The sequence below is a fragment of the Pezoporus occidentalis genome, unplaced genomic scaffold, assembly GCF_034315485.1.
Source record: "Pezoporus occidentalis ecotype Australia unplaced genomic scaffold, CSIRO_AGI_Poc_V1 ctg17, whole genome shotgun sequence".
In the NCBI taxonomy this organism is placed as follows: domain Eukaryota; kingdom Metazoa; phylum Chordata; class Aves; order Psittaciformes; family Psittacidae; genus Pezoporus; species Pezoporus occidentalis.
Window position 1 is genome coordinate 2922650 of NW_026913531.1, and position 13240 is coordinate 2935889.

Here is a 13240-nt window from a genome sequence, read left to right on the forward strand (position 1 = left end):
GAAGGCTGCGTGGAGACCTCACAGCAGCCTTCCAGTATCTGAAGGAGGCCTGTAGGGATGCTGGGGAGGGACTCTTCATTAGGGACTGTAGTGATAGGACAAGGGGTAATGGGTTAAAACTTAAGCAGGGGAAGTTTAGACTGGATATAAGGAGGAAATTCTGTCCTGTAAGGGTGGTGAGGCACTGGAATTGGTTGCCCAGGGAGGTTGTGAATGCTCCATCCCTGGCAGTGTTCAAGGCCAGGTTGGACAGAGCCTTGGGTGACATGGTTTAGTGGGAGGTGTCCCTGCCCATGGCAGGGGGGGTTGGAACTTGATGATCTTAAGGTCCTTTCCAACCCTAATTATTCTATGATTCTATGTCAATATAGTCACGCCATTGGTGGAGGGAGGAGATTTAATCCATTACCTTTCCTGTATTTCTTCCTTCACACTGAAGAGGACTTGTCCAGGCCATCACTGTATGTGCAGCTCCGCATGTTCTCTGAGCTCTGCATGATTTTCTGTCCTGGGTTTCTTTACTGTTGGAATATTGGATTTTCAATCTTACTCACTGTGTCAGAGATCTGATTGATCTCTATAAACTTTGTTCTGAACTGGATGACTCCTGTTGTTTGTCAGACTCTGCTTTTAACTTCTTCCTGAAAGTCCCAGTAGTCTGTTATTGAAGTACTTGTCCCAGGTCTGTCAAAACGTTTTCTGTTCTCAGCTCTTGTTTGCCAAACTTCAGTAGTACCACTCAGTTTGTATCAGTTACCAACCTCTTTTTAGTATGGTGCTTATATGTTGCGACTTCAGATAAAAAAAAATAAAATCTTCCTGGAGTTTTTATTTTTATGTAGTTTGCAATATTCTTCCGTTTTTGTAGCACATTTTCATGTTTGGGTTCTACCCTCTGAGTTAATTAAAACTATTAAACACTTCACGTGCATCTGAAACTATAACTGTCAGAAATAAGGCTACTTTCTAATTATTGTCTTTCTCTTCACTGGTGCATACTGCTTCCAGGTGTAGAATGAAGCACCATTTTGGTTTCTTCGTGTCGTTTTCCAAGCTCAGATATTTTTCAGCTCTGATGGAGATTTCAGCTACTCTACTTTTCCATCCTGTTTGTTTCTTTAATTCCTTTTATTTTTTCCCTGCTGATAACCATGTTGGGTTCAGGAATAACTTTGGGCCCAATGTGTTGAAAAACCACCCTGTTTATTCAGTGACATATTACTGCCTGCCTCTGCATAGCAGGATGTGGGCTGAGTGGAGCATATTGCTAAGCCTTCCTGCACCAGGAAAGTGAAGCTTCTTAACAGCTCAAGTCCTGGTGCTTCATTTTACTGTGGGAAATCTGGAGTGCTTGTGTAGGAAAGGATGATATTTCTTCTGTCACAATATTGGACCCTTGCTTTTTAGCTATGATTTTTCACCTGTGATAGGTAACTGCAGAGCACATTGCCGGCAGCCTGTGCCCATGCTGACACAAAATAAAATGAAGGTGTAAATTCACTTAGTTAAGTCTCTCCAGGATATCTAAATGCACCCAGAAGTTCAGCTTTGACTTTCACATTTTGGTCCCTGGTCCATCAGGATGTTTCTGGGAGCCTTTTGTAAGGGTGAATGTGGATTCTGTGGGAAGACATAGTTGAAATGGTTGCATCCTCAGGCATGAGTGGGGAGGAATGTGGGCATGCAAGAGAACAGAATGTGTTTCTCCAGAATTAAGGATGATGGAGTTTTTGTGATATGTCACAGAAGGTTATTGATTCTTGGTATATTAAATAAACTGATTAATAGATTACTCTTTTTACTATTAACATAGTGAAACTTTATCCTGATCTAATATTACCTAAATTATTTGCATAAGAACATCAGGTAAGTGTTAGTGCTTATGTTAAACAGTAAGACCTAAAAACAATGACTCAGAAGCTATCCAGGACAGTACATTTGCATTTCTTCATCTTACTCTGGAGGAGAAAAGATAAATGCATGCAGTCCCCACAAAAATATTGCCTTCAGATGTGATGTATATGATTAGCTATATTATAGTTTTATCTCCAGATGGAATATTGGGATACATATTTTTGAGATACTGGTAATGTGATATAGCTGCCTCTATTCCCAAAATTCATGTTTCTACTTTCAGTACTAAACTGTGCCCATCACCTGTGAATATGATCTCACTTTAAAGCAAACATAAAAGAGGTAAATCTGGGCATATAGAGTTTGTAATAATGGGAACATTCATGTCTTTATTACTGTAATGTATATCAGTTTTATGTATGCTGGATGAAAAGATTTATTTTGCCTCATTTTTATAACTCTCAAGTAATACGCATTTCTGGAGTTTTCTCTGTACCTGCCCCTCGGTTTTGCAGTGAAGGGAAGGAATACAGCAGTGGCACTCAATCATTTTCTTTGCAGCAGTATTTATACTGGAAGTGCTCAGTAATCAGTGGCATGTTGTTTTCAGCTGTAGAATCCTCATGCTCTATTAATTGTGGTGGTAGGAAAATGGCTGTTGGCAATTTTCCATCATGTCAATGCTCTTAGTATTTGCGTTAGAAACAGTATTTATGAAGGCAACAAAAGTCTTTATTGTTTTTTGCTCTCTCTAGATCTTTCGGTGTTGAGAGTAGGAATATATTTTTTCTGTTCATCTGTTGTGTATATACTGTAAGGGATGTAACACTGCAAGTTGCAGTACTAGCCTTGTAACTTGGAATAACAAAACCTGAGCTGATTTCAGTCAGTGTCTCAGTTTGTTCCATGTAATCTGTGTTCTAATGTATGTCTAAGAGTTTAGAATACCCATGTTAGGCTGAAAGCTTGGAAAAAGGTTTATAAGAAAACTTTGTCAAAGATTTTTTTCCTCCTTGTTTATTGCTGTGCAGCATTTAATAATGATCTGTCCAGGTATTATTTAAAAGAAAGGCATTGTTCATGTAGAGATCAATACAACCAAGATGATACATAATTAACCCTCAATGGACGATTGCATTAATTTTTCATCTTAACATTGATTTATTTGATATACTTTGAAATAACAAAGCAATGATCTATAGATTTGGGTTATGAAAACGGAAAGCAATTTCTTAATATGCATGTCAAATAATATCAACAGGATTCTATTTTATTTTCTTAAAGAGTAAACAGCCATCATCCAGTGTCAAGGCTCAGTTGCTTGGAAAAATAGCAAAGTTTTTCTTTCCACATTACTGCTTATTCTCCCCGTTTAGCCTCCACAGCTTTCTCTCCCCCATTCCCCCCCCCCCCCCCCTTGGATCCTTTAGTATTCACATTGCATTCAGTATCTGCTATTTGTATCAAACACTCTGGAAATCCATGCACTGTTTATGTCAGTTAATGTTAAGTAATACTTTGTACAGCAATAAGAAGCAATAAAAACCCCAGCAATAAACTGCTGTGTGTCAGTGATTTCTCCTCAGGGTCTGCAACAAGCCATTTGATTTGACTGAAATAATGGCAAACACTTCTAGACCTTTGCATTAACTCTGCAGGCTAATGTCCATACGGGTTGGTAAGTGTCATGTTTACAGAAGGGTATTGGTGGTGTAGTCCCAGAGGTAAAAAGTGATGGGTGCCAGAGTAAGTATTTAGGTAAAAAGAAGTGTTAGTCAAAGATTTCCTTTGGGGCTGTCATCCTGGTTGTTTGCAACTTTTGTGTGTTTCAATACTTTGCAAGTAGTGAGAGAAGAAAGAAAAATACAATTAAGTTGTAGTTTAAATAAGAGTAATAGTTAAAAGCTAATTTAAGGTACCTAGCTCCTCACTGCCAGAAATGAGAGACTGAAATGATTTAGTCTTCTGGAAACATGCGCTTAGTATTTTCTGAAAATCCAGTGTCTCGTAGTGTCTCAAGTTGAGCATTCATATCTATCAGTTATGTTTCTCTCTGTTGTTGCAGTCAGTTGGAGACCTTCCTTGTGGCTGCAGAATGTCCCTGTCTGGGATATTTGTTTTTTCGTGTGTGTTGTGTTCCATCCCTCCCCCAAATAACTTTTTAAGGGGATGAAAATATATACATGGAAAACTTGGTTTTCTGGCAAAAACTTCTCTGTTGTATACTAAGAAAAACAGTGCAGAAAAGAAAGTTTTTCAGTAGCCATTGTAGACATTTCTTATAAGTTCTGTATTCAGTGGTTGTATGTCAGTAGAAATTTTGGCTATTTCTTACAGTAACTGCTGTTTGACTTAATGGTTTTTAACCAGAGCTGTCTCTTTCTGTAGCTGGCTTGTTAAAATCTGCGTAAATCTTTAAACGCTATTGTGTTACAGGAAAGCATCTACTTATTTGTAGTAAAAGAAATGGCTTTGATTAATGAATCTGTGTGGCAGAAATATAAAACCTTTTAGTAAATAATTCTTTTTCTTTGTACCGCAACATTCATTTAGGAAATCGCACAAGACATTTAGAGAGATTTACTAAAGCTATTGATTGCATTATGCAGCATTAGGAAAGGGCAAAACCTTTTTTTTTTTTTTTCATTTGTCAGGAATAAACTAAACTAAACTGATATTAGGTCATACTTTCTCTTAATTTGTAGAAATTATTGTCTGAAAAATAGCATACTTGGTAGCAAGAAATCTACACCTAAAATCTTGAAGAAAGCCTCTCTGAAGAAATGAATTAAAATAACATTGTTGAGAGGCACATAAGTAAATTCAAATAATTTTATAGTGTCATTTTTGTAATAAAACCAGAAATTGTAAGAGGAAAACATGGAGTTCAAGGAGTGAACAGTTTTATCTCTGTGTGCCTCCTGGTTTTATTAAGGAAAATATATGTGTAAAGATGCTTGACAGAAATTTCTTGTTTCTCGCTGTATGTTTTCTTATCAGATGCAGTATTTCAGGGCTCTCAGATTTATTTGGGAGACTTATCATGCACTACACAGAAAATTTGCAAAAATTGTTCACACAGTTAGTTATTCTTTTTTTTCCTTTTCCCTAGTAGGTGCTTTTTATCTTCCACCTTGAGTATTAGAAATTTAATACTGACATATGTTCTTCAGGATCTAGCCCTTGGTCACATTTCAACCAGCAGTTAAAACGAATAAAATTGCAGCATGTAATAGTAAACATGTTCATAGGGGTAGAAGTCTGTGTTTATGCACACACTCATATTTAAATGTATAGTAACGATGTGTGTCTGTTGCACCAATATCCCCATCAGACATCAGACTGAAGTGGTTAAACGTAGTGGAATCGCAGTGGTAGAAAGAGATGCTTTGATGTTTGTAGAAAAATAGGATGATAAAGGAGGGGGAAGGACCTGAAATTCAGGGTACCCTGCATTAGAGAATTAAATCTTGTTTTGCATTTAATCCTATTCAGTTTTAACTCTGCTGTCATCTAAGGCAAGAGTGTTGTTCCCATTTGTGTGGATTGGGGGATTTAAAACAATGGGTTTTAAGGGTGCCTAGAAAATACTGTAACTGAGTAGTAGAAAATTAAAAACAGTATCATTTGTTCAAATTGCAAAGATACTAAGTGTAACTAACTAACTTAAAAGAGCATCAAATGATGACGTGCTTTGTGACCAACTTAAGTGTTAAATTGCTAATTTCTGTTTTGCACTATGATGATACTTGCTAATAATGTCAGGTAATATTCTGATGTAAGCTTACATAGTTATGATGTCGTAATTAAGTGTTTGGAAATGAAGCTCTTGAGCTTTGTATGTTTTTTGTAGCTTGAAATGTTTTTCATGAGATTCATGCAGAGATAGATTTAAAAACTTCCAAATGCTATCCTTATATTTGAATAATTGTGCCAGTATAGAATGCTAGTGTGAAGTTCCAACATGTTTTTGTCCTGATGGCTTTTCTGGTGATTTATTTTAGCTGTATAGTTTTTACTTCTTGGTCATGAATTTAGTCTCTGTGAAGGCCAAGAGGTGGAAATCCTCTATTATTCTGGCACTACACAGGACTCTCTGCACTGCTGTATCAGGAAATCTCAAGTAACAGTTTTATGATATATGAGGATATTATTCTCTGCAAGCAATAACACGCATTTCTATTTCCCCAGCAATATCCACATAATCAAACATTCACAAGTGCTTTACAAAGAATTTAATTAAATAGTGTGCCGAGTAACTGGATGCAGCATGCACACAAGCTGTTATATATTCAGCAACTCACATTTCGCAGTTAGTGCTGAACACTTTTGAGCAGTAATATGTGTGAATGATTTGTCTATCAAAATGTGCATCATCACCCCTCCTTTTATACCTTGCTCCTTAAAAATTACACTAAAGCCTTAACAGATGTCACCTCCAGGAGCACAGGGTACCTTCCTCAGTGCTCTAATGGTGTGAAATACAAATTCTCATGCTGAGACTTGAACATCAAAAATGTTCAGTGCTCCTCTGAAATCAAATGTTTATGGCTCCCCAGAGAAAGATATAGATTATTGTGTCTTTTACCACAAAACCAGGCATGTTTGGAATTTTATTTAAAGGTAGTAGAAATTTGTGGAGCAATCAAGACCAACCACTGAAGAATTTAAATTCTAAATGAAAAATGAACACCAAGACTTGGACATTTGGAGTGTAGATGTGGGCAACGAGAAGCAAAAGATTTCTCATTTTGCGATTGTGAGTATGTTTAGAGTCCATTCTGTCAGTCACCGGAGATGAAGTCTCTTCTTTGGCACTGAAATGGAGTGCACCAGACCCTGCACTAGAAAAAGGTAGGAGTGTGTGCATATATTTTAGTACACCTCCTAATTCATTCAGCATGTCACTTGCAAGGATTAGCATTCAGGAAACCAACAGGGTTATCTATTACATTTTGTTTTGTCTGTTTGGAAAAGCCCTTTAAGCATTAGCTGATACATGAGAGGAATTTCCAGGCTTGCAAAGCAATGGAGATGTATTGGGTGAAAGTGATTTAGAATATCCCACTGTGGTTGTCTACCTGCAGGGCAGTTAGCTGTCCATCAGATTGGCAGGTTTTATTGATATATCAATGCTATAAAGTCTAAACCAACAGGCCAATACCAGTCTATAATTAGCTTGTAAAGGTGTTTAGTGTGAGACCTCACCCTAGTTTCCCAGTTCCACAGAGTTATTCCAGTTTATTACTGGCTGACACAAAATCTGTCCATTATGACTGGTTAGAAAGACCAGAAACTACAAATGAGCACAAAGGACAGAAAAGAAATAAAAGCATTGGGAACTGGTTTTACTTTCGTGCTGGTTACATTTCAGTGTCACTTTGCTTATTTGAGGGGAATTGCTGAAAACTTAATCATTGTAAAGAAGAGCAGAAATTCTCTGTATTCTTCTTCTGAAGATGCCTTTTGGATGAAAGTGTAATCACTTTGGGAGAAGTTATGGCTTTTTTTAGAGAGTTGAAAATAGGAGAGATCCCTGTTTAATGTAAATGAAGATTTCCCATTAACTTCAGTGATGTCTCCCAGTAGCCTTTGTGTCCCTTTTTTCCATCCTTATCCCTTCTTTGTATAGCAGACAGGAGTTTTTATTTTTGCATGTCATTTATAACAAATTGCTGTTATTTAAAAAAAATAGTATATTTTGAGCTTCAGCTGGAGAAGAAAAGGAAAGCATGTAATTCTGAATTTACTGGCATGTTTAGTCTTGAACAATATGTTTTGGATTTTTGCTTTATTTCTTTAATTAGGTTCTTGTTCTGGCATCTGCCTTGATATAAAATATTTATTCTTTACCATTTGTAGCATGTCTCTGCAATTTGGATATTTTCAGTTTACTTGTGTTTGAAAGTAGCTGCTATCCTCTCTCTGTACTTCCACTAGAAGGCTGGTATTTTTATGCTTCTTGCAGCAGGCCCTTTTTAGGAGTGCTGGAATATGTCCAGGTTTTCCATTCCTGATACTTCAGTGGCAACTTCTTATGAATCCTGAAGTAGAGCTCCAGCTGTCAGGTTGCTTTCCAAGCCAATTCCACCACTCAATGTCAGCAAGCCAAAAAAGACAAACTAAATGCTGTGATATAATTTAGAGTATCATTTAGAATATGCTGGTCAGAGTTTTTCTTCTTGAGGTTGGGAAGTCAACCCAGAGGCCTTTCATCCCACCCAGTGAAGTACCACCTAGATATAACTTATGTTAACTGTGAATTAAATAGCTTTGGAAGCAGAGGTAGTACAGCCAAATGAGAGGAGTGTGGCAGCCAGGCTAATTAATTATAAAGCCTGACTAATTAGTTTGACTGGAGGGAGCACCATGCTGATGTGACAGCGTGGCTTCCAAAATTCTGGCTAATTTGTGCACAGGTTGCACTGGGCTTCTTGTAGACATACAGGTTGTTTCTGGGCTCTTTCAGATATTTTTGCCATGAAGCAGCATTGTGCATTGGTTTATTCCCTATGTCATTTTACTGTAATTTTAGATTTATTTCCAGACTTAGAGTCAATTTTAGTTCTCTCTCACTTTTCTGCAGTAAGATTTTTCTAGCACATGGATAGACATCGTAATATGGTATTGTTCAGTCTCATGCCAATGAGAGACATTTCTCACTGTTTTGGTGTGGTATGGTGTTTTTTTTTACCTGATGGCAATTCTAAACAGTTCACCATCTTTCTGGTTAAGAAACACTATTTCTTCAGTGTTCCCCTTAATTTCAGTCCTTACATGAAGTTTGATGTGTTAGGTGTTCATAAAGGAGTCACCTTAATGAAAAGATAAAGAATGCTTGTAGTAAGTCTGTATTGCTACAGATGTGATATAGTAAAGATGAGGAGCAGTAGGAAATGCAGAAGTAAATTAACAAGGTATTGTAAATAAGCTGGATTCTGTATGGAAAACTTCAATTAGAAAGACTAAGTACTGTGTTACAGCAGTAACAGGGTAAACATGTGTGAGCGGATAGTGGCATAAGATAAAAAGTGAATATTTTATTAATATTTCCTAAATAACATTACTTGAGGGCTGAAATCAAGGTTAGGTTTTTTACATGTATGTTATTTAAAATGCTTTTAGTGATCATTTATGGCCTTACAATACTTCAGCATAGTAGTTCCCGCCAGGATTTAACATATATTTTTTTTATTTGTAGATCTGTTAGCTGTGCCTAAGCATCCATATGCTGCTATGGAGAACTGGGGACTGAGTGTTTTTGTGGAGCAGAGGATACTTCTAGATCCAAGCATTTCTTCTATATCATACCTACTGGACGTCACCATGGTCATTGTACATGAGCTGTGTCATCAGGTATTAAATTGGATATTTGATATTAATGTGAGAAACCATGCATTCCTTTTCAAAACTGAAAATGAATTTGTGTTGTTCACATGGACAGTTGCAACTTTTATTGTAACTGGAGTCCGAATAATATGGAGATCCATAAGACATATCACTAGAGAGCGGAAACTGGGAACTCACAATGGGGATAGAAGAGAAAATTAGCAGTAATGAACAACTTCCCTGTTTTCTGTGTGATTATATTCTGTATGGCGGGGTGAGTTTGTGGTATTGGTGTGGAGACTGAACGTGCTGATAACTGCAGACAATGATTTATTGCAGAATTGTAGCAGATTCATGTTGAGTTTCATGTTCATGTCAGAAAAGATTTTGACTGAAATCATCTTCTTTCGTCACATATACACATGCTTCCATGTTCTTTTTCTTTTTTTTTTTTTCTCAATTTGGTATTGACCCTCTGTTCACTAATGATGGATAATTGAGTCTTTGTGTGTACAGAAACTTTTGTATCAATAAGAAAACTTTGTAATAAACATATATTACAATTTATTTTACATTTCTTCCGTCTTCTTATCTCAATCTAAACACATTATGAGTGTTTAGTAGTATTGAGTTAAATGCAAATGTTATTGAAGAAATTTGCTACAGGGACAGGAAACCCTTTGTTGCACTCATAAGAGGCATAATCATAGCCTTCAGGTTAAAATGAATGAAATCCTACTGTGTAATCAGCATGGCTTACATCTGTGACTTTACAGAGTATTCTTTAAAAGGCAATGCAAATTCTTAACACTTTCTGCAAATAAAAAGTACCATATAAAAAGGAGCCTTTGTAATGGAGTTCTGGTAGTTGAACCTGGAAATAATAATGTTTTGTTCATATTCATGTTTCACATAAAATCTGTTGATGAATATGAAGTCCTCAACTACAACATGAGATTTTTATTGAAGGTTATTGCTGGTTTGTTCTCAGTAGGATCATCTGACTTTGTTATATGCTCTTTATTGTTCAGTACAATAGAGTAGCACACTGTTCAGCTAGAAAAATTATAGTGCCTTAGGAATGAGGTGTGGAAAACACATATTAGGTCATCAGATCTCAGCTCCTGTTGGTATTGGATTCTTCTGTGAGGTGTATTTTGTAGTGCTGGGTTCATTGCTCCTGATTACAGGGTTATGCTGCTTCTCTTAAAACCTTTTGATTAAATCTGATGATCAGTAACTTTTTTCAGCTTAAGTCTTCCTTTTTGTGAAGTCATTTCATTATTTCCAGTTATTCTTTGCACCACTTTAATAATTTACTCTCTTTCCAAAGTAATTTATGGAAGCAATTTTTACATCAGTAAGTTGTTCATTTATTTGATCTTCATGGCAACCAACACCTATTTAAATTGTTCTGGGAATATCAGAGGATCATAAAATGGGTAAAAACTATATCTGAATTTATTTTAGGGTAGCAATGTGGTCACAGAGTGCTTTTAAGTGACCTTAAAATTGCAAGTGAGAATGTTTACTTAGTGTCTGTGTTGATATTACTTCCAGTGCTGTTTGCTTAGTTGAAAGTATCTTCCTCCATTCATGTTGCTGTTGTTTCTGTTTTGATACCAGGTGAATATTAAGAATTGTGATTGTTACTTTTAGGTATGACTGTTTAAAATCCGAATTCCCAAACTTGCTGAGTATTAATGCCTGACACAGTGTTCAGGACAGATAGAAAATGAGAGACAGCTTTGCAGAAGTACAAAGAAATTCTGTGGTTGTCAAAATACAGTTAAAAAGCATGCAAGAAAGAATTTTATGCCTGATTTCTTCACAGGTGACTTTGTCATACTTGACCAGATATTTATTTTAGGTACATGTTTTAGGAGGGATACATTAAAATTACATGAGTAGCATTAGTTTAGTCATTTTGTAGGTTGCTAGTCCTTGATCTTTCATTCTGAGTGTTCTTTTAGAACAGTTTATGTATTTAATTAAAAAAACTAATAATCAGAAGGAGGAGTGTTTTGGCATAAAAGCTTCTCCTCCAAGCCCCAACACACAAGTGAGATATTGGTCAAAGCACACATGTTTCTAGTAGCTTAAGTTGATAGCTTGAAATAGTTGCCATAGTTTATTAAAATAATTCCATTAAGGTAGTAATCAGTTTTATTTGCATAGCATGGATCAGTCCCACCTACAGCCTTTGAAAAAACAAACATTTGAATTTATGCACCATGATTTTTTGTGATAGTTTTCCTACCTGAGAACAAAAGTTGGTGTGACAGATTGAGTTAAAGAGGCATGAAAGCAGAAGGAAAATTAAAAATTTCTAAATCTGTGTTATTTTAATAACTTGTAGAGAAAGCATATAGGAAGGAGTGTTCTTTCAGTGTGTCTGTAAAATAAATGCCTTCTGCAAGTCAAGCTAAGCATAATACCTGAGGGAGATGCAAAATTTGTCTAATTGATACATTTAAATTCATTTTTCTTTTCTAAAATAAAAGAAGTAACGATCTGCATTCCGGGCAAATAGTGTCTATAGCCAACTATACCAATAAATAAATAAACAATTACTTAAATAAATGAAGTGTGTTTTACTCAGTGTTTTCCCTTCAGATATATAACATCTAGAAAGATAATAGCACCTTTCTACTGGAAATTTTGGCTTCATTAATTGCAGAGTCTGGGACTGCTCTGTGTGACATTCATAACTAACTTTGATACTGTTCAAGACTAGTTAAGCAAATTCCCTATGTTTTCATATTGGTATCACATGCTGTTATAATGCCTGTAAAACACTTCTTCCTTTTGGTGAATAATTAAATTAATACTTTTAATTGTCTCATTAATAAATATACCCAGAAAACTCATAGAAGACTATAAGAAATTCTCTTTTGTGACACGGTACTTAAAGTTATTAATTCTTTTGAGTTGCTGGAAGATGTATTATGAACTTCACAACCTTATTTTCTTAAATCTCTCTCTGAATACTCACATCATACAATGACTATTGCTGGTTTCATATTTGTTCAGCAGTCCTCTTGTAATTCAAGAAATAAACTCTGCTGTGGTGTTCAGTCTGTCATTAGAAATCATTTAATCAACCTGTTATTGTATAAATATAACTGTCATAGTTCTCTGGTGGTATGCTACTCTAACATTTCAAATTGTGTTCATTATCTGTATGATAGTCATTTATAGTTTATCTATCTGTATTGGTCCTGTAGAGGGTTAATTTATTAATATATTATCTAGTCCTCAACTGGATAATGCTCACAGAGTGTCCATTAAGCTAGTTTCACTTAATGTATATTACTTTTGTCAACTTCATCTCTTCTCCCTAAATTCTTAACTTGTCAGTGACATTCGTTGTCATGCTTCACTTCATTTTGCCATTCAAATCCTATTTACTGCATATTGTGTGGCAATCTGGTAATCTCAGTTTCTGTAGTCTGTTCTTTGGAGCCCACGCGTTTCCTTTACTATGAATCCTCATTGCAGCATTGATCCTTTCTTGGCCCTATTCTCACTCCACAAAGACATGCACAGGAGCGAGACCTTTCATTCAGGTCCCAGACAAAGCCTATAAGCCAGCCATCACGAAAGCAAACCTCTTACTGGCCAACTCCGCTTTTATTTGTTCCTCACTCTCATTATAGTGTCAGCAGCAGCTCCTGTCCTCTGACATGAGTCTCTCCCTCTGGAATACTTATTTGCTTCTTCTTTTCCATTATTTTCAGAGCTTACCAACTCCATGAAAACTCAAAATTATCTCTGTTGATTATGAATTAATCTAATTTTTAATCTTGTTAATTAAAAACTGGCAGACAATTTTACTGAAATAAAATTTTGGTATTTGCTTGGCAGAAGGATGCTATAAAGAAGATGAAATATGTTTTCATAACAATATATGTGTTTCTGCTCTTACCACTGGTGTTACGATGACCCAGGTTACACAGAGCCATTAGAGTAATCTAATAGGGCCATCCGTCAGCAGAAAAATTGATAATTTGTGATTGCCTGATTTCCTTTGAATTCTTATCCTCATTCCTCTCCC

The 13240-nt window shown here is 36.0% G+C and overlaps 1 protein-coding gene across 2 annotated transcripts in view; it reads left to right on the top strand.

Annotated features, from left to right (window-relative positions):
* TRHDE (thyrotropin releasing hormone degrading enzyme) overlaps positions 1–13240 on the top strand; it is a 702876-nt gene that overhangs the window by 75004 nt on the left and 614632 nt on the right. For both annotated transcript variants that reach the window (XR_009963855.1, XM_062613752.1), the window contains exon 4: positions 9056–9210. Coding sequence is in view for 1 of the 2 variants with exons in the window: in XM_062613752.1 (XP_062469736.1) it covers positions 9056–9210 (155 nt within the window). In the remaining variant the exon portion in view is untranslated. The remainder of the gene's footprint in view (positions 1–9055; positions 9211–13240) is intronic.